General features: G+C 34.8%; 1 protein-coding gene across 4 annotated transcripts in view; it reads right to left on the bottom strand.

Moving 5' to 3' along the window:
- Positions 1-3,060: 3,060 nt before the first annotated feature.
- The window catches only part of LOC114339763 (anoctamin-5), a 202,643-nt gene continuing 182,411 nt past the window's right edge, over positions 3,061-23,292 (bottom strand). For 3 of the 4 annotated variants that reach the window (XM_028290441.2, XM_028290442.2, XM_028290445.2), the window contains one exon: positions 3,061-3,994. In XM_028290441.2, coding sequence (XP_028146242.1) covers positions 3,816-3,994 — 179 coding nt within the window. In that variant the 3' untranslated portion in view covers positions 3,061-3,815. Of the gene's footprint in view, positions 3,995-5,691; positions 6,001-23,292 lie in introns of those variants that run through there. The other variant, XM_028290444.2, reaches the window with a different exon arrangement.

Raw genomic sequence — 23,292 nt, 5'->3', positions numbered from 1 at the left:
TTTGATCAAATTATTTGATGGTGAGACGCGGCCTTGACAGTAGCAAACTAATCAGATTTACATCTGATGACGATTTGTGTTTATTAAAATAAGTTTTAGGTCAAAATCAACTGACTTATTATAAGAAAATTGGACGTTAGTTCAGGAAAACATGAAGTGTACAACAGAATTTTTTTTTATTTTAAGAACACTCAAGGATCATTTTGTTTCTCATGCTCTATATTTGGAAGAGAATTCAAACCTTCCTTCCATTTAAATCAAATTCTTTATTTTTAGCATGTAATACGAATAGGTGTATGTTCATCTTCCAGAATGTTATGCAAGATGATAAACTAGATGTCTTCATCATTAGCATTGGCCGAAATGAGAACTTCTAACTAAATCTTGATCCAAAATTGCATACAAATTACACAAACAACTAATCTTAATCGAGCCGTAAAAATACCGCCACCAAAATGTTGAGCAATATCTGTATTATGACACGTCTGAGAAATGTCAATTCTGTCTAAATAGCGCGGTGTAAATAGCGCAACGTAGGCTGTGTTAAATTTGCAATATCTCTCTAATATTGATAACGCGCTACTGTTGGCTCTTAAGGATTGAGTGGTCTAACGATCGACTGCTTCCGCGTTACCCTTTTTTGCTCAGTATACCTTGTTTACCCTTAATTAATATGTCTATGGCTTGAATCCCTTCAATGCTTGAAACACTTGACAAATGACATAATACTATGTACTTGCAACGAATATTAGGCGCGTTCCAAGAGACATGAAAACGGTCCTTTGTACTGCCCTCGTCATGCGCATTATAAAAAATGCGTTCCAAGCGAACATGAACAATTATTCGTATCGTACACTGTGTTGTTCCAAGAGATCCATGTACCATGTACCGCTTCGAAATCGGTAACTGAACGGTACTTCTGATACATGCCTTCAAGCAGAAACTATTTTGTACTGACTTGCGCAGTTAGGATTGTTTTCATTTTTACTGGTCACTGCTATGAGATCAGCTGATGATTCAATAATAGAATAATCCACAATTTACGCTATTAGTACCTGTGAATCTTGATTTCCGTTTAAATAATTATTAATTCTTTTTTTTTCAAATTAATCTTATAAATATGGATAATTTATTATTTTTTTTTCATAGAAGACAACGATTTAATGTCAGATATCGATTCTGAGAAAGATTTTGAAGTTGAAGTGATGTTTAATGAACATGTTAGAAATATTAATTTCTAACCATCTAGCAAACTACTAGTGGTACAGTGGTACTCGTAATGAAAATGGCTCAGGCGTAACTCGAACTTGAAATGGTACAACAATACGTTTCAAGAGGGTTACGTACCGGTAATCGGTTCGAGATCGAAAGAAAACCGTTCAAGGGCGATTCTGCGCATTAAAACAGTCCAATCGATTTCGTGGCAGGGGATCGTACAAATGTGTCGTCTTGGAACGAACCTTAGACGCATGCGTCTATATAGGGCTTTTCATTCATAGTCATTTGTTTCGAGCTTCTGTCATGTGTCCCATAATATTAATATATCTATGTCGTACGTTATTGGTAATACCAATGATACAAACCAAAGACGTATGACGTAGATATATTAATATTATGTGACACATGACAGAAGCTAGAAAAAAAATGACAATCGATGAAAAGCCCTATTCATTGGCACTGAGCTATATAATCAGATCATAGGAGTGACAACAGGACTTCGGGGAATTGTCGTACATTAAAAACAAATTAATAACTGCTATATTATAAAAGTCTTTATATTAAAAGAAGTAAAGTAAGGCAAGTAATCTCTTACGTAACATTTTATTTTCCTAATATCTTTTGTGGTATTGTGTATGTTTTTAAGTTAATCATAAATAAATAAGTACTCGTATATAAAGTATAACAACCATAAACCAATCACGATATAAAATATTAAAAGCTATTTAATTTTTTTATGAGGAACATTATTATCACATATTTTAGATTTTACACTTATCTTTCTCGTATATAAATTATAATTGTTAAAAGTAGCACAAATATTAATTAAGAATTGGCAACTATACTTTATTCCAGCAGCCGGTACAGGAGATCTAAAAGATTATAACAATATATGGTACTCGTAGAAACGTGTGTAATATACACATTTTTATTTGTGATTATACAGTTAACCACTATGTGATTTTGTGATTTTATTTGTGATTATACAGTTAACCATTATGCATTTATGAACTTTTCTTATATTGTTTATTTAACTAGTTATTCAAGCCAGCGATCATTTTTGCTTATACTGTACCGCAAATTGGAATGAAATATAGTCAATATATGTATCATTAAAATATCAAACTACAGATTATTTAAACAAGTTTTATTAAGGCCAAGATAAATATAATGCAGCGACGAGGTTGGAGACTAACGACACGACTAAGTTTAGGTAATGTTAGTTGAACTAACGCGTATATAGTAGAGAAACAAGGGACAATCGCCATGCAAATGTTAACTATTCTCGTATGATTAACAAATCTATCAGGATGCTAGTTTATTTTTCTGAATGGAGTGTACTAAGATTCACGTTGTTTTACTTATTTCGAATGATGCACTACTTATATATAAGAATTTTATTTTTAATATCACACAATATTTTGACCCCAATACCAAACAAATACAAAACCAAAGTAGTTTTTGTCACCAACTAAAATTTATTGCACAATGAATCACCCTACCATGTTGTGTAAACGACGCGTCTGTGGTCGCATCGTTATTCTTGAAGCTCGGCGTTGCACTGTTTTTACCAACGAATATAGGCATATGCCTATATTCGTTGTTTTTCCTTAAGATTGCTACTTGTGACACCTTGAGGATCATGCACCGAAAAAATAATTCAGTTATCGCTTTTTGGGTAATAATATGAATGAAAGCGAAATAAATAAGGCACAGTTTAACGTTTTTGCCAAAACCATTTCATAATGGTTTTCGAAGCGTTCTGAAGTGGTACTCAGACTTAGGTAAGGAACGGTTTATTAAAAAATATATAACAAGGAAATTAAAAAAAAAGTCACTAAATATTGCATAGAAGTATTTAAAACTATGGCATGATAATAAAATGTAGTATTAGGAAAGCTAAGGGCACACATAGAAGTAATCATCTCAGCACCAACATATAATTTGAACAGTCCTAAATAGGACATAATAAAAAAAGTGAGCCCTAAATACAACTAACTCAATTTATCTTACGACGGCGCACGTGCCGTAGAACAATAAACTTATTTATCTTACGACGGTACGTAGACGGCACGGCTGTTTAACGGGGCACGTTGAAGAATCGTGTGATATAAAAAGCATTGGCTAGTTTATACAACGGAACGGGGCGACAACTGGAACGTGCGCTGTCTATTGTTCTAAGATAAATCAGCCTTAAAACGCATCCCCGGTGTCACTCCGTTTTGTTGTAAGGTAAACTAGGCTATGCTTTTCATATTAGACGATTCTTCAACGTGCGCCGTAAGACAGCCGTGTCGTCCACGTCCCCGTCGTAAGATAAATTGGACTTAACGAGTAAAAACATTTAACAAAAATAAAACAAATCGCACAAGATTATAAACAAACATAGCGAATATCATTTATAAAATCGTGATTCTCTAAAATTATTTCGACGTAAAATCTCACTTTTATTGCACAAACAAAATTGAAACCATATTTTTTTAAAATATTCGAGAATGAACCCCAATAAACCCAGAATTAATGTACATCACCAATATTAATTGTTCACTATTTAAACAATAGCCGTCTAAAATAAATAGTATTTGAGCAAACAAAGCTTATACAGATATTGGAGATGGTTGAGATTCCTGAGATGGATTGGAAGGGCCGCTACTCTTAGTGGGAGAGTCGAATAGTGTAGCTGTCATCGATCTACTTAGAACTCTATCCCACTGTTCGGGCGAAGATGGCGCCTCATTGAGATTCTTTATTTTTTCTAGTTCAGTTGGTGTTTCACCTTAAAAACAATCAATTTAGAAATACGTAAAACTATGTACGGCAAAATAATAATCATCTCTTTATCATCTAATAAGTGTAATAGATAACGTAGTTTTGTATATAAGCAGAGACAAAAAAAGATTTTTAAGCAGACATACGAGAATATCAGAACGATATTAGAGAGTTGCTTTGACAGTTGTACAGCAAACAAAACAACATAATAATTAAGAGGACAAGCTCTACATTACAATGCTCAAGGCAAAAGAAGAATGGGTAGACCATCTTATACGTGGAAAAGAACAATAGAGAAAGAACTCAAAGAAAATAATTTAACATGGAACGATGCAAAAAAGATAGCAAAAAACATAAGAGAATGGAGAAAACTAGTAAACAAAATTGGACGGAACTCAACAGATGATGCGTGGGACTAGCAACTTCACCATCATTCCTCATGCTACTTGAAACACCGCAAGGTGCCCTTTGCTCCACTTGGAGATGTATGATATATGATGATGAATTAAGAGGATTAAAGTGGACAAAAATTTATTTTAGAATGTATTAGGGTGTATCAGAGTTTACCTGGACCTAGATTGTGGATTATTAAAATCAGTCTTCAAAAGTATCCAGTAGCTACTTAATCTAGTAATATGCGTAAAGGCTTATTTGGGAGAATAGCACTTTGTCTGCCAGTATTATTTTCCTTAATTCTTGGGTGAATTCTTTACACTTTATCAACAACACTTCTCTTTAATCCCAAAGGAGTAAATTAGTTAATGGCATTATTCCAGTACAGCGGCTACTGGCAAAAATGGTTTTGTTTACAGAAAAATGTATGGCAACTATGTTTTGAGAGTTTACGGAATTATCTTAAGAGGAAACAGTAGCGATCAACAGGTAGCAAAAACGCGTTCCAAGATTGCGGCTGTAATTTTGAATATTTTTTCGAGATATTTGTCACACGTATTCGTAATATAATAAAGGATGGCGGTACAGAGCCCAATTTGAAAAATATATTAATAAGTGGAAATTACTCTGTAATTAAATACAATATTGTTTCTGTCCTTGTAGGATCGGTACTCACCGGAGGGACCGCAGACGTTCGGATACAATTAGCGTCTCTTTGCAAAGACAATGACGTCGACTTTGCAAAGTAACAAGACACTTACTCAACATACACACTACACTTGACACTAATACTCATGTTGTGACTGGCTGAATGACATAAGTCCATGCCATTAAAAATAAATACAATATTAAAAAAACGAGCCTGTACCGCCATCAAGAAGAACAAAAAAATACACTTTCTTCAAATAAACTTTTTTATCCGATTCCTAGATTTTGTGTCATTTTGGAACTACTAAAATTTTTTATTTCATTAGTAGTTCCAAAATGACACAAAATCTAGGCATCGGATAAAAATGTTTATTTGAAGAAAGTGTATTTTTTTGTTCTTCTTAATGGCGGTATAGGCTCGTTTTTTTAATAATGTATTTAATTACAGAGTAATTTCCACATATTAATATATTTTTCAAATTGGGCTCTGTACCGCCATTCTTTATTATATTACGAATACGTGTGCCAAATATCTCGAAAAAAATATTCAAAATTACAGCCGCAATCTTGGAACGCGTTTTCGCTACCTGTTGATCGCTACTGTTTCCTCTTAAACGACTGTTTAGAGAAAGACCCAAAAAACAAATGATAAGTATTAATCATTTTATTGCAACAATTTATACGATAAAATCAAAAAGAAACAGACTAATTTAGTAAAGACGGAAAGGTTTTGTTATCAGGATAACGTTCTTGTCCGTCCATAAATCTGTGATTGAAAGGACCAACATTTATGAATTGTCGTATTTATTATATTAGTCTTCATTTGCTCTATCCATAAGATTTTGATCCTAGCATTATCATCTATTTTTAATCAAGAAAAAATGACTAGACTGTAAAAGATTTTTGTCTATTACTATCCACGTAATCTCTGCTGTAATTATCTATTTTTAGGGCTTCCACATATTGCTGGACCTACAATAAAGACATTGCTAATTGAGAAAATCGCTGAAACATCAATCAATTAACTCCGTTCAGAGTCTTTTGATTAGAGGGCAAAGAAAGGAGATGAACGAATTAATAAAAGCGAAACACATTGAGAAGGAAACATGGGCAGACTACTTCCGATCTCTATTTGTTAAAGATGACGATAATAAACCACCAACACCTGAAGTTACAACAAACGAAGAAATAAACATCGAGGAGGGAGAGGGAAAGGAAGCATTAAGAAAATTAAAAAATAGAAAATCTCCACGAGAGGACAGAATATCGAACGAACTCCTAAAGTAGGGAGGACAAGATCTAACTAAAACTATTAAAACTAATACAAAAAATAATAGAACAAAACAGAATACCACAAGAATGGAGATCAAGCATCCTAATACCTCTCTTCAAAAAAGGAGACAAATCGGACCTGGGGAATTACAGAGGAATTAACTCATTAAACACAACATTAAAATTAACAACCAAAGTGATAACAAACAAATTCAATGAAATTATAACATTAGCAGAAGAACAACAAGGTTTTAGGTCGGGAAGGTCATGCACTGACACTATATTTATAATGAGGCAAGTTCAAGAGAAATCGTTGGAATACAACAAACCGGCATATTTATAAAAAAAATTGAAAACGGTTATTCATTTTTGATTTACATGTTTACTCCGATTGGAGTACGAAGGGAACCATTCTCGTTGGAACTTTACCGCGCTGAGCAGATGGGACGTGAATTATAAATTGTAAAATTCCCTCATCTTCCTTAGTCTCAGCATCCGTTATGACTTGCAAATTGTAGAAGCCTCGGAGGTGTTACCAGAGAAGGTTCCCATTATTTTCAGTCTGGTAGGATGTAGAATAACATATTTGGATATTGTTTTATGTGTTATTAGATTGAAAACTTAGTTTTTTGATAGCAGTTGCCGCTAGGGAATCCCTGCCATTTCGTTCGTTGCAATCCGTGACTGCACGCCGGGGTTTGTCCTAGTTGGGTCAGAGAGAGCAGCATATGTGCCTCCTGATGAGAGACTAATAAGTTTCGAAACCGGTAGAGGTGCTTGCTGCACTCTCTGATTGGACTGAAATAATGATGCGGCCGTAGTTTCGTGTTGCAACGAAATTGATAATGGGTATTCATTTTTGATTTACATGTTTACTCCGATTGGAGTACGAAGGGAACCATTCTCGTTGGAACATTACCGCGCTGAGCAGATGGGACGTGAATTATAAATTGTAAAATTCCCTCATCTTCCTTAGTCTCAGCATCCGATATGGCTTGAAAATTGTAGAAGCCTCAGAGGTGTTACCAGAGAAGGTTCCCATTGTTTTCAGTCTGGTAGGATGTAGAATAACGTTTTTGGATGTTGTTTTATGTGTTATTAGATTGAAAACTTAGTTTTTTGATAGCAGTTGCCGCTATGGCATCCCTGCCGTTTCGTTCGTTGCAATCCGTGACTGCGCGCCGGGGTTTGTCCCAGTGTTGCCAATCGCATTTCTCTAGATTATCCGATGATCGCTCAAAAAATATCCGATTTGTCACGAAAAGGTACGCTAGATCAAAAATTATTCTGTTATTAAAATCAATGTTGCCAATGTTATTCTTTTAGTCCCCTTAACAACCATCAAATAACAAAATCCGTTGTTCGTATGCCAATCAGTTGATTGTAATCAATTATAATTATGATAATTAACATAATTGACTGATTAATTAATTATCAATTAACGTAACAATTATTAACATAATTGATTAATTAATCAATTAATCCCATAGTAATCAATTCAGCAACCCAATCAAAGTTGACGTTGACAGTAATTAAATATTTGATAATGATCAGTTGATTCCATTTCTGATTAGCGTTCGAACAACCGGCCCTTTTAGGGGAGTGCAATTAGAACGAAAACATGCATTGTTTCGGAAAAATTCAAACAAGCTTATATTTTTCTAAAACTTTTTTTGTTAGTTTATATACATACATGTTAAAGTAAAAAGTTCTACTCGCAGATTTGGCCGCTAATTGTTTATTAATTGTTTAAACAATAACAATTGTTTTGTATAAATAATATTAAAAATATCGTTAAATTCATCATTTTACTTTGATCAAAAATGTTTCTATTTTATTTTTGATTATGCTGAATCCGAATATGGCATTACAATTTGAAAATTCTTATACAGAAGCTCTTATACAGTGTCTGTGTAGCTAGGAACCACATGGAAAACTTTTTTATTATCAATTTTACGAAAAAAAGTTATTCTTAATGAAATGCTCTGAATAGTCAAAAATCTAAAACTCAACCATCATATATCAAATTTTATCAATTTTATACGAGTTATGTCAAAAATATGAATTTCGTTAAAGAGTAAAGTACCTTTATATTCCAGCATATCAAAAAATGCTATTATGAAAAGTTGTTTAAAATTAGAAACTATGTCTAAATATACACATCATTCTAATCGAAAAAAAATTTAAATTTTTTCTCAAGTTACGGATACTCATCATTACTTTATTTCAATTAAGAGAACTATTTTATTATCACTTTTACGAAAAAAAGTTAATTTTAATAAAATGCTTTCCCTGGTCTAAAATCTAAGATAAAACCATCAGACATCAAACTTTTTTAATTTTATACGAGATATGTAAAAAATATGAATTTTTCTTAAAAGTGCCTTTATTATTCACAATATTTTAATTAGAAGGATGTAATTGAACACTAAAACAAATTTTTTAATTCCAAACAACTTTTCTTAATAACAATTTTCGATATTGTGAAATGTAATGGTACTTTACTCTTGAGTGAAATTCAGATTTTCTGACATACCTCGTATAACATTAATTAAATTTGATATTTGATGATTGAATCTTAGATTACATACGATGCAGAGTATTTTATAAACAATAACTTTTTTCGTAAAACTGATAATAAAAAAAGTAAAATTTAATAAAAAATTTTGGTCTTGGTAAAAGGTATATTATTTTAAAAAGCCCTATAGGGCTACAAACATCGAACAGAACGTTTTCGCTCTAAAAAGAGCATCATCAGTGTTGCAACCAAAAAATACGAAGGTCAAAGCCTTTCAAAAATGGACTAAAAGTCACATCAAAATGCTAACATAGCAAATTCCAAAGGATGGATGCTATGTTAGCATTTTGATGTGACTTTTAGTCCATTTTTGAAAGGCTTTGACCTTCGTATTTTTTGGTTGGCTCACCATGTTCTTGCAACACTGATGATGCTCTTTTTAGAGCGAAAACGTTCTGTTCGATGTTTGTAGCCCTATAGGGCTTTTTAAAATAATATACCTTTTACCAAGACCAAAATTTTTTATTAAATTTTACTTGTAATTAATGGTATACAGCCAGCTACAGGAAATTCTTCCTAGTGGATAATAAAAAAGTTATCAATAGGTTCCAGTTACGCAGACATACTGTATAAGAGCTAGAAAAATTGTTTTTTGCTGAACATTTATTATTGTTGAAGCTTAATATTAAATGTATTTTAGGTAAGTTTTACAAAAAAAAGTTTTGATCACTTTGTACAAACATTTTTTTAGCTGGTAATTTTCGGTTTTTGTATTACATTTTTGTTATCTTTCTTAATTTTCTTAAAAAGAAATAGTTTATTTTATTTCAAAAGTAAAATATATTAAGTGCATTTTAGAGATTACATACTAAGCTTTATAAAAACACTTATAAAACTGTAATAGATCTGTTGCAACTTGAGTAATACCGTCTTAAAGTGGTGGTAATTCTATAAAACTACGAAGATTTCAAAAATTATATTTTTTGAGACGTCATATCATTTGAATTAAATTTTTGAGATTTTTTTTAATGAAACATCATTTAGCAAGATGCTTGAAAGGTAAGTTGTGCAAAACTGAGAGTTTTATAAGAAAAACTGTATTAGTTACACATTTTTAAATCATTTTTAAACAAAATTCATGTAAGGCTCACTTTCCGCCCACACCGTAGTTATGCCCATATATTTTATTTCTTCCTATTATAACCATAAGATAGCTTAATTATTCTTCTTTCATGTTCAATTTGTAAAATTTCATTCGATCCATTAGTTAAAGAATTACATTAAAATAACTCAACCATGCACTTCGCCGTACGTTAGTTTACAATGCGCCAATGTTTGTGAGAAGGGTGACTTTAGCGTTATAATTAAAAAATTATAGAAGATACAGATTTAATTTTAGAAAATTCTTTATCTAAGGTTTTTTTTTCTGAATTTTTCAATGGTTAAGTCATTTTTTTTTCTAAAAATGATATTTTCGGAGTTATTTAAAAAAACATCTAACTTCGCTGTTCATTTGTTTAATAAAAAACGAAGCACCCACTTCTCGAGTAGAACTTTTTGATATGTTGTTTATTAAATATTTCTTAATGAAATTACAAAAAGTTTTATCTTGTTTGATTTTTTCCGAAGTGAAAATCTATATATGTACTCCCCTATTTAATCTACTGGATTCTCTATTTCACGGTTTATAAATTTTCGTTTATAGATGAAAATCTCGTATCCTAGCTGATTATTACCTAATTCATGTATGTAAATACTATTTACTTACTATTATTATATTATACGTATTTTGTATTATCGTAAGTGTTATAAATTATAAATAACTAAATAAATAAATAAATCTAAATATTTCATTATTTGGATCGTTATATTAATTTATTATAATTATTTAAGTAAAAAAAAAAACACTTTTAAATATTACTTTATTAAAACGTAATAACTACCTAAAACTAGGTACTGGAAAAATAAATAATAAATAAATCAATACAAAATAAACTACAGCTACATTAATAGCATATGTGCAAAATTTCTGGTCCATGCTTTTAAAATGCATTATTTTTTTCGAGTCCTGGTTACTTAAGCACTGCACTACATAAAATGGAAATAAAACTAAATCGTGCATGAATTAGCTTTCATAAGTTTAAAGACTAAAAACTAAAAACTCATAAATAACATCGGACTGCAGACGGTTTTTGAAATTTGAATTGTATTTAGTATGCCTTAAGTGGATGGACTTGTGCATTTAAATTCTAAGCAAAAGAATCGGCACATGTCCCTTTTGTCAAAATATGAAAAGTATCGGATGTCACTAACATTCATCCAGTATAGGCTATTTATAAAAATTTGGGTGGAACCAAACAAAATTAATGTGTTGTTGCTGTGAATATATGGATGAGAAAGTTTTAGTCGATGGTAGATACACTGAAAAATATCCGCAAATATCCGATTTATTTACAGATACGAAGAAGATACGACAACTCTCAAAAAGGTACGCAAATCGGATAATTATCCGCCGATTGGCAACAATGGTTTGTCCTAGTTGGGTCAGAGAGAGCAGCATATGTGCCTCCTGATGAGAGACTAATAAGTTTCGAAACCGGTAGAGGCGCTTGCTGCACTCTCTGATTGGACTGGAATAATGATGCGGTTGTAGTTTCGTGCTGCAATTAAATTGAAAATGGTTATTAATTTTTGAACGGCATATTTATGTTTCGTGGACCTTAAGAAAGCATGTGACAGGGTCACATTAAAGTACGTTATCCATTTGTTATACTCGAGAGGTACCTCTAGGAATAATTAAAACGATCGAAAACATCTACCAGAACAACACAATAAAAGTAAAAGTGGAAGATGAACTAACTGACCCAATTGAAGCCGGCAATGGGATAAGACAGGGAGATTCCTTGAGTCCTTTATTGTTCAACATGATCATGGACGAAATAATAAAAAAAGTAAGAACTAAAAAAGGATACCAAATGGGAGAAAAACAACTTATCTGTTATGCGGACGATGCAATAATAATTTCTCAAAGTGAAGATGATTTAGTACAACGTATGCTGTACCAATCAACATAATCGCCAGAATAGTTAACATGTCAATTTCCTCACAAAAGACAAAATGCATGGTTATAACAGCAGATCCAATAATATGTAAATTGGAGCTGGAAGGTCAGGTAATAGAACAAGCGATGGAGTTTAAATACCTAGGCATCACACTATCTAGCTACGGAAGGCTCGAAACAGAACAATCAGGCCAGATCAAAGAACAATCTGACCCCAAAAAAAAAATAAAGAAAGGATGAAAATTTGGGAATAGGTAGTTGAAATTGTCTTTTATTATATAAGAAAAAGTTTACAATTCTACATCCCCTCCATTTTTGTAAAATGGAGGGGAATACCCCCTTCTCGGAGTGAAAAATATACATTCAAAATAAGTCCCGAATTAGATAAAATGACTAATTCTAAGCAACTTTTGTTCTATAGAGTTTTTTCCCTAAGTCAATACTTTTCGAGTTATTTGCGAGTGAATATGTTCATTTAAAAAAAAACATGATTTTGGACGGTTTTTGGCAAATAACTCAAAAAGTAAGTATCTTATCGAAAAAAATATTCTTAGCAAAAATATAGCTTATAAAAAAGTGAAAAGAATGGTGTATGCATGAAATCTATAGTCCAAGCAGAATCAAAGTTGTAGCTAATGAAAAGAAAGTTCTTCTTCGTCAAATTCCAAATCGAATATTTCAACGTTAAATAACCAAAAAATGGAGTACTTTTCGGGGAAAACTCGTTACAACTTTTTTAACGTGTTTAAAAATAGGTTTTGTAATGTTATGATTAAAACTTTATTGAGTCTAAAATCTTAATACAAAAAAAAAATTAAGTTAACGAAATTTAAAGAAACGCTGAGAGTTAAAGTCTTTATTACACGTCTTCACTTTTCAACGTCTTGGATTCGAATGTTGGATTGTCGAATGACTGAAAATGCCCTGGCCTCTCCGAGTACCTACCACCACCTCGAGTCCATGTGGTAGTGGGGTCGGGTACAATCGACACCAATCGATCATGCCGTGGTGTGGAAAGACAGGGCCGGCTCGGTTTGCTACAGACGCTACAGTCTCCCCCTCTGGCGAGGAAGGCGTCTCGACGAGTCGCCAGTAGTTGGAGTAGCTCGAGAAGACTCTGTAGGAGTATGGGTAGCTGGTCCCTGTTTCTTGGGCCGTCCTCGCTTACGTAGTGTCCTTACGGGCTCAGCCGTAATAGTGTCGCCCTCCTGATATGGAGTAAGGGCGCTAGAGTGGTATACACCTAGTGGGGTGCTCTTGTCCCTGGGGTCTACGATTGTATAACTTGTAGGCCCATGCTGCTTTAAGATTTCATACGGTCCGTCCCTTCTAGGGGCAAGTTTAGCAGAATACCCCTGCTGCGTATTGCTGAGGAAGTGGCAGCGTAGTAACACCTTATCACCTTGTTTATAGTTTATACTTTGGGTCAGGCCGTCGTTTCGCATTTTCATATGCTTGATTACGATCTTGACGCTCTTCAGTAATACTCTGTGCAAGCTTAAGTGAGGTTGCTAATTGCTGCAACCTGGGGGTAATCTCTGCAACGAAGTTTTCGTTTTGTACTATGACACTTAAATCATTAGTTACTTCTTGCACAGTTCGGAGCTCGCGTCCGAAAGTTAGGTAGGCGGCAGTATAGCCTGTGCTCTGGCAGTTTGCTGTATTTAAGGCAAAACGTATGGCGGGTATGTGTTCACACCATGTTGTGTGTTCTCTTCCAACCAATATTCCAAGTTGAACCTTTAAGTCTCGGTTCTTTCTTTCAACGGGATTAGCTTCGGCGTGATACATGGGAATAAAGGACTGTTTGATTCCCAAACAGAATGTAAGCTGCTGAACTACGGCCGAAACGAACTGTACCCCATTGTCGCTTAAAATTCTGCGGGGTAGACCATAACGCAGGAATATATCCTCCAAAAGGACTTGTGCACAAGCTTCAGCGGTTGCGTCGGTCAACGAGAATAGTTCCACCCAGCGACTTGCCGTGTCTTCTACAATAAAAATCCACCGTTTGCCTCTTTTGGATGTGGGCAGAGGTCCGAATAAGTCGATGGCTAGTACTTCAAATCTCTGGTTAGTTGTGGATGTTTGCATTAATCCAGGGGGTTTCCTGTTGGCTAATTTATATCTTTGACAGTCTAGGCAGTGGGCAACATGTTTGGTAATACACTGCCTCATTTTCGGCCAGTAGTACCGTCTTGAGATTCTATGGAAGGTCTTCTCAACACCATAATGTCCTGCTGTCGGATCGTCATGGTATGCTTGTAAAATATTATTCCACTGGGATTCGGGAACTACCAATCTGGCGTCGTCGTCTTCCTGTTCTTCACTGTATCGATAGAGTACGCCTCTATGCAACAGGTATCCTCGATTGAACCATTTTTGGTGTGCCTCCAAATCCTCTATGTTTTCTAATGCATTCACTATGATTTTCAATTCGGCGTCTGCCAATTGCTCCTCGCGGATCTCTTTTTCGCTTCGTACGGGTAAGTCGATCTGCACGCTGCATACGCTACAGTTTTCAGTGTGCTGTGAACATGGCGGTCTAGATAGAAAGTCGGCAACAGTATTGGTTCTACCAGGCGAGTACTGAATCTTTAGATTGTAGGATTGTAGCTGCAAGCTCCATCTTGCTAATCGACCGCTGGGAGTCTTTAGTGTCATTAACCATCTAAGCGGCTGGTGATCGGTTATGAGAATGGTTTCTGCGCCTTCTATATATCCCCTAAACCTGGCTACAGCCCACACGATAGCGAGGGCTTCTCGCTCCGTCGTCGAGTAGTTCCTTTCCGCACTGGTGAGTAAGCGACTTGCATATTCTATGGGATGTTCTTCCTCCTTCTCCCCCTGGACCAAAACTGCTCCAATTGCGTAGGCACTAGCATCTGTTTTAATTATAAAAGGGATAGCATCATCAGCTTGTCTCAGAATAGGTGACGTGGACAGGCACATCTTAAGACTATCGAAGGCTCTCCCTTCTTCCTCACCCCACTTCCAGATGGATTTCCTTTTGGTGAGATTGGTTAATGGTCGGGCTATATGAGCGAAGTTCGGTATGAATCTCCTATACCACGAGCATGTTTGTATAAACGAAAGAAGTTGTTTAACGGTTTTTGGTGCCGGTAACGACACGATCGCCTCCGTTTTACTTGGATCCATATTGATTCCATCTCTTGTTATTATATGTCCCAGGTATGGAATAGTAGCGCAACTAAAGTTGCATTTTAATCGGTTTACTCTAAGTCTATATTGTCTAAGACGTTCAAAGACCAATTCTAGGTCGCAGATATGCTGCTCGAAGCTAACAGATCTTATTATTAAATCGTCTAAATATGTTAGTAGTGACACTGTGTGCAGACTGGCTGTAAAACGGTCCATCAGTCGTTGGAACGTTGAAGGGGCATTGCAAAGACCAAATGCCATTCGGTTAAAGCGGTAGACTCCAAATGGAGTTATGAATCCTGTTTTGTTTCTATCTTCTTCGTGGATCTCGATCTGCCAATATCCTGACTGAAGGTCAAGGCTTGACATATATGGGCAACCTTTTGCGGCGTGTAATAGATCGTCGACTCTAGGTAACGGGTAGTGATCCGGGATCGTAATACTGTTCAGGCGTCTGTAGTCTACACATACTCTAAGATCGTTGTTCTTTTTGGGAACCAAAACCACTGGAGATACCCAAGGGGTGTCACTCTCTTCAATAATGCCTTTTGCTAGCATGTCATCTAATTTGTCGCGAAGGATCGCTTGGCGGGATGAATTCAGCCTGTAAGGGGCACTGGCTATTGGAGCATGATCTGCTGTGTTGATCCGGTGCTGAGCATAGCACGTTGGCGGACCTTCTTCAGCGAAGATGTCTTGGAACCGTAGCAGCGTGGTATTGAAAATGTCCCTTTGTCCTTCGGTCAGCCCGGAGGCTTCTTCCGTATTCAATACAACGTCTATGCCAAATATTTCGAACCTTCTTCTTTTTCGAGGATCACGAGGTGGACTACTATATAGGGAAGGTATCGAGTCTTTGAATATTTCATCAATAGCATCTGGCGAATATAAGTCATTGTGTTGAAATACTTCTTTTAATGGTATCTGTGTTGGTACATTTGGTAGTTCTAGCTCGCATAGCTTATAACTTTTCTCTTCCGGTAATGGCGATGTAAAAATGTCGAGAAACGGTGACCTTACTTGCCTAACCCCTGTAGCATATACAGTTTTCTTTGAGGGTGCTTGTTGTCTGTCATTCGGAGTATGATCCGTCGTTTCCAAAAACTCAAAAAATTGGTCTGGTTTATCAGCAAAAGACCAGCACCTTTGTGGTATGTGTAGGGTCATGGCCGCCTTCTCGAGAAAATCGATTCCCAGAAGTGTTCGATTATCTGAAGCGTTTGGTAGAACTATAAAGTTTATTTGAAAAGTTCTGGTTTCAATATCTATTTCAACTGTGGTGCTAAGCAGCTCTTGCATTTGGTTAGAACCATCGGCTAGGGTTACCGTAGCTTCCGATTTCTTGAAAATAACAGATGGTGTCTTCTTCAAGCACTCATAGAGAGATCTACCAGCGACGCTAGTCCTGGCTGCAGTGTCTATATGCGCAATGCCTCGAATGCCTTGTACTGTTATTGGTATTGTCGGTACTTGAGTGCTTAAGCTTTGTAGTGTATTGAAGGAGTAAAAATTCACAGCTTGGGTGTTTACGTTAGGTCGCGAAGCTGTACATACTGGACAATTGCTTCTGTAGTAACCGGCCTTGCCACATCCATAGCATATGATACCATTATTGGTTTGGGGCAATTCTTTCATTGAATTCTGCGTATCAGGTGCTTTGTCGGTACCGGGATGCTTTTCATTTTCTTTAGTCTGCCGCTTTCTACACACATCAGTTGTGTGGCCTTTGAAGTGGCAAAATCCACATCGTGCCGGCTTGCGTTTTGTTGAAGTGCCTTGTTTCTCGTCTATTCCTTTATCTGGGATAGCTTCTTTGCGAATCTCCTCACATTGTCGGCCTTTATCTAAAAGCTCACTGAACGTGGTTATTTTATCTCGGGGTACTTCTTTCCGTATGTGGAGACTCAGCAATCCATATATTAAGTCCAATTGGGTCTGTTCGTCGTGTCTCTTGAGGGGCAGTTGAGCGAGTAACGCCCTCTTCTGCGTAACGAATTCATCAATGGTTTCGTTGGATTGTTGCTTATTGTTAAATATATCAACATAAACTTGGTGTGCAGGTTTAGATGGTGAGAATGCTGTTCTAAGTAATTGGGTAGCGTCGTTCCAGGTTTTGGCTTCGTTCTGGACGCCTTGCCACCATACAGCTGCATTGTCAGTAAGCAGTAAAGGTAACCCTTTCAGTGCGTCTGCTTCTGAAATCTTTTCAATTTCTTTATAAATTGACACCGTTGTTATGAATGTTTCAACTGTATTATGACATCGTTTACCGCTAAAACGTGCGGTGCATTTACTAAAACTACCGCTGGAATTGTTGGTGCCTGGACTGGCTGCGACTGTTCTAAGTAATTCATTAAATTGATCCGCAGGCATAGTTATAGTAGTCATATTTTCAGCAAATCTTGGACTTCTTCTAAGTGTCGCGTTTTGATTTGGATCGGCCACGTTTGGTGTAGTCGTCGCTTACGGGTTATCACAATTATACAAATCGTCGCAAAGCGAATTCTTGTCGACGCTTGTTTGAAACGTACAGAACTGACAAAACAATGAAAAGCTAGCGAATGTTTTATTGCACGATCTGCAAGCCAAAGTAAAATGTGAATATAATATAATGTGTGTTGAGAACAGCTACTAAACAAAGCCACGAAAGGCGAATGTTTCGTCTGATGTCTTCAACACGTTTAAAATATTTGTTAATAGGTAATATGTAGAAATGTTCGTTTTTGTATTGAAAACGCTACTAAACAAAGCCACAAGTGCGAATGTTCTGTTGGTCGCCTTCAACACGTTTATTAAATTATTCAAAATTTCCAAAAACAGCTACTAACAAAGCCACAAAGGCGAATGTTTGTCGGGTGTCATCAATTGAATTTACTATTCAGTTACAAGTTTGAATATTATTTGTTATTATTATTGAAAACAACTACTAAACAAAGCCGTAGATAGCGAATGTTTTGTCGGGTGTCTTCAATTACCTTTATTTTAGAATTTGCTAATTATTTCCTATGAAAACAACTACTAAACAAAGCTCCATAAAGCGAATGTTTTGTCGGGTGTCTTCAATTGGATTTTTTTCAATGCGGATAAGTGAACTAAACAAAGCCTGCTTTGCGAATGTTTTGCCGTAAATCTGCACGTGTTCAATGTTAAGCGGAATCGTTGCAATTCTTATTTCTTAACACGACGATATTAATTTTAAAAAGGCTTTACGTTGGACGCCAGTTGTAAATGTTATGATTAAAACTTTATTGAGTCTAAAATCTTAATATAAAAAAAACATTAAGTTATCGAAATTTAAAGAAACGCTGAGAGTTAAAGTCTTTATTACACGTCTTCACTTTTCAACGTCTTGGATTCGAATGTTGGATTGTCGAATGACTGAAAATGCCCTGGCCTCTCCGAGTACCTACCACCACCTCGAGTCCATGTGGTAGTGGGGTCGGGTACAATCGACACCAATCGATCATGCCGTGGTGTGGAAAGACAGGGCCGGCTCGGTTTGCTACAGACGCTACAGTTTATTTTTATTAAAAAAAAAAAAAACAAAATTAAACCTTTTTTCACACTTTAAAAAAGTTATAATGAGTTTTCCCCGAAAAGTGCTCCGTTTTTTGGTTATTTCACGTTGAAATATTCGATTTGGAATTTGACGAATAAGAACCTACTTTTCATTAGCTACAACTCTGCTTCTACTGGGTCTACAGACTTCATGCATACACCATTTTTTTTACTTTCTTATAAGATATGTATATTTTTGCTAGGAATATTTTTTTCGATAAAATACTTACTTTCTGAGTTATTTGCGAAAAACCGTCCAAAAACATGTTTTTTTTGTTAAAAATGAACAGACTCACTCGCAAATACCTCGAAAACTATTGACTAGTGAAAAAAATCAATAGAACAAAAGTTGCTTAGAATAAGTCATTTTATCCAATTCCGGACCTATTTTGAATGTATATTTTTTCACCCCCAAAAAAATATTTTTCTCCCCAAAATGGAGGGGATGTAAACTTTTTCTTATACAGGGTGTCCCGAAAAGATTGGTCATAAATTATACCACACATTCTGGGGTCAAAAATAGTTCGATTGGACCTAACTTACCTTAGTAGGGGAGATATGCCTGAGACGGCATACTTTTTTTTAAATGTTTTGTAATCGATAACCGATAGAGTTAGACATGTAATAAAAATCAAAGTCAGTGCTAGGACCATTTACATAAATATAATATTATTTTTTAACAACCTACATATTATAGTTTTTTTCTGAAAAAATAAATTGTAAAGTATTACATGTGCCATCCCACCCACATACATATGGGTAAGATGGCATACCCTTGAAATAAAGGCACTAATCTCGACATAAGTCACAAAGAATTTTTTTGTAGTCTTGGGTACACCACATTCGGAATATGACCACTTGCCACAAATTTGGTATCTTAGTAAGGTTTCTCGAGAACGAGATAATGAAAAGAGGCCATTACAAAAAATGCAAGCAGCATCTTCCTCTCACTTGTCTCAACATCGACGGAATCGATTTTGTCGGTTCGAATTCCTCTTAAAACGACCCAAAACTGTAACGATAAACTTCAATCATATAACAAAATTAATGCAGTGTCAAAACGCATAAGGGTGAGATGGCATACCTATGCCATCTAATCCACATGCTTACTATGCCATCTCAGGCAACATTGCAATCATACCGTTTTTTTAACCTAATTTTTCTTAAGCATATTTTTAAGATATAAATCGATACAGGCGTGATAGGCATAAGGTAAAAGAACATCACAAAATTTAAAAACTTAACTCAGGTGTAAAGACTCGCGAACTATAATGTGATACAAAAAAGTCAATAAATATTTTGTCCTACTTAATTAACATTCCAAAGGCTACTGCTGTCAAAATAAAACTAACATGCATAAGTTCAACAATGATGACAAATTTTAACTTGAGGAACTGAAAACTGTCACACTAGGCACCAAATTTGGAATAGTTTTCGAAAAACGCGTGATATGCCATCTCAGCCAGTATGCCGTCTCAGGCATACTTCCCCTACAAATTGGCTCTTAAAAAAAGTTACAGCCCTTTGAAGTTACAAAATGAAAATCGGTTTTTTTCAATATATCGAAAACTATTAGAGACTTTTTATTGAAAATGGACATGGGGCATTCTTATGGCAGGAATATCTTAAAACAAAATTATAGTGAAATTTGTCCACCCCATAAAAATTTTATGGGGGTTTTGTTCCCTTAAACCCCACCAAACTTTTGTGTTCAACACAACGTTTCTAAAACTTTTTTGCCTCTTGGTATTTTTTAGATACGCCAGTTTTTATCGGGATGCGGCTTCTTTTTTAATATGTTTACATAAAAAATTTATGGGGATTTTGTTCCTTTAAACCCCCCAAATGTTTGTGTACGTTCCAATTAAACTATTATTGTGGTACCATTAGGTAAACACAGTGTTTTTAAAACTTTTTAGCCTCTTAGTCTTTTTTTGATAAGTTACCTTTTATCGATATGTTTCTTCTTTTTCAAAAAATACCTAATAATGTAAATAATAAATAAATTTTCAGATTATTAACATCTCTCTATAATCGTACTTAACCATATACAAATATGTGGTGGATTCGACAAATATTCCAAATATCTCGATAAACACTGGCTTATAGAAAAAGTACTGAGAGGCAAAAAAGTTTTAAAAATATTGTGCTTACCTAATCGTGCAACAATAATAATTTAATTGGAACGTACACAAAAGTTTGGGGGGTTTAAGGGAACAAAACCCTCATAAAATCTTTGTGGGGTGCACAAATTTCACTTTAATTTTTTTTATGATGTTGCTACTATAAGAATGCCACATGCCCATTTTAAATAAAAAATCTCTAAGAGTTTTCGATATACGAAAAAAAATCGATTTTCAGATTGTAACTTCAAAGGGCTGTAACTTTTTTTTGTGTGCACTATTGTATATATTGTCCTTTTCATGATAGTGCGTAACAAATGATAGGAAAAAGGGTAAGTCCGTGATAATACACATTTATGACATTTATTCTAACATGACATTTTAGTTAAATCTGACAGTTGTCACATTTTATTTTCAATTTGGAATAAAAACAAATCAAATGTGTGTCTTGCATTTATAAAATGGTATTTTCTTTGATTTGTATAGTCTTATAAATTATACAGATTATATTTGTAATATTATTATCTAAGTAAAAAAAAATTATTTTTTTATTATGGCGCCATCTATCGACAACTAGAATAACTAGAATAAATGTTATAAAAATGTCACCGACGAAATGTAATCACCGACGTGCCTTTTTTTCTGTCACATACAATTTAATGCGTTAGAAAGAAATCGAAAAACTGTGACGCACTGAAAGATGATCATGAGAAATACTTTAGATAAGTGAGGTTCAATCAACCTATTTTTGACCCTGTATAATAATAGACAATTTCAACTACCTATTCCCAAATTTTCATCCTTCCTTTATTTTTTTGGAGGTTTTCGAAAGATTGTTTGTTCTTTGATCTGGCTATCAAGTGAATAGAGCAAACAGAGCCGCAGGTTGCCTGAATGACACAATTTGGAGAAATAAAAATATCGGAAAAGAAATGAAAGGCAGAATTTACAAAACAGTCATCAGATCAATAATGACATACGCAGCAGAAACACGACCCGACATAGAGAGGACAAAAATATTGCTCGAAACAGCAGAGATGAAAACCCTTCGAAAAATCGATGGTAAGACTCTATGGGACAGAGCTAGAAGTACAGATATACGACGGAGATGCAAGGTGTATAACTGGGTAAGAAACAGAAGAATAGAATGGAATGACCACATAAGCCGAATGACAGCAAATAGGGTAGTCAGGACCACGGTTATTAGACTTTATTACGGTTGTCTTGTCCGACGGTGGTGGGGAGACTTATATTTTTGACTTTACGTCACAAGAGTTTAGATCCCCATATTTTTAAATGATTTTCGATCATTGAATGTGTGTTATTGTGTATATATGTGTATTATTTGTGTTATTATGAAATAATGAGACAAATAGTACACATTTTATTTATACCGGGTGGTGAATCGTAAAAAGGGCCATAGGAAATTCAATGTAAAATTCTGAATTGTTGAATTCCTGCTTCCCTAATTATTTTACATCAAAAGTCATGAGAGAATACTTGTAGAGAATTAAAATCAAAAGTTAAAATTGTTCTACGATTTAAATGCATTCCAAAATTTTGAAAAATATGATACATTTGCCACAATAGCTATGCGTGTAAAAGTAAGGCCACACGTTACTATTTAACTGACAGTGCTCACACCATTGACTGAATAAAAAAATCTTTATTATTAATCCTTTCTCCGCAACTGAGGGTATCTTATCAACTGTATTGTTTTTAAACAATAGATGATAAAATAAAAATATTGACAGTTCAAACATGTGAACATTATTGCATTGTGTGTGGCCTAAGTTTGGGCTGAAAACTAAAATGTATTACATTTTTACAAAATTTTGGAATATGTTTAATTACGTAGACCAATTTTAACAGTTATTTCCAATACAGATTTCAATCCTCTACAAATAGTTTCTAATGTCTTTTGATGTACAATAATTATTAGGGAAGCTGGAATTCAACAGTTCAGAATTTTACATTGAGCTAATACAAAATTTTGACGCATGTCAAAATTCTCAATGTGTTTTAATTGTATTCATTTTTTTCGAATCCTGAGAAAACTAATAAATATTTTTGAAAAATTTAAACTCAGAATGAAAGACTACATTATTACCGAGGGCTGAAAGTCCCTGAAAACTTCTATAATGTTTATTTTAATAAGTTACAGGGCTGAAAATAAAAAAAAAGTGTGATATTTAATTTCAAATATTTCATTCAATAGAATCTGCTTGTTTATTCTAAGGCTTTCCGCCCTCGGTAATAATGTAATCTTGCATCCTGCGTTTAAATTTTTCTAAAATACTTGGTTTTCTCAGGATTCGAAAAAAAAATCATGTTACGATTCAAATGACAGTAAACTCTCGTGACGTAATCTTACCCTTAATGTTCATTGGTTAGTCGATTTAGGCAACCGTAGTAATGTCTAAGAACCGTGAGTCAGGACAGCGAGAGACGGTTCCCCAATAGGAAGACGATCAGTGGGAAGACCACGAAAACGATGGAACGACAACTTACTACAGGCACATTGAAAAAACAGACAGAGTCATGTCTATACAAAAAGAAGAAGAAAAAGA

Source organism: Diabrotica virgifera, chromosome 1 (assembly GCF_917563875.1).
Source record: "Diabrotica virgifera virgifera chromosome 1, PGI_DIABVI_V3a".
NCBI classification, from domain to species: Eukaryota; Metazoa; Arthropoda; class Insecta; order Coleoptera; family Chrysomelidae; genus Diabrotica; species Diabrotica virgifera.
This window is presented reverse-complemented; position numbering and strand designations above follow the sequence as displayed.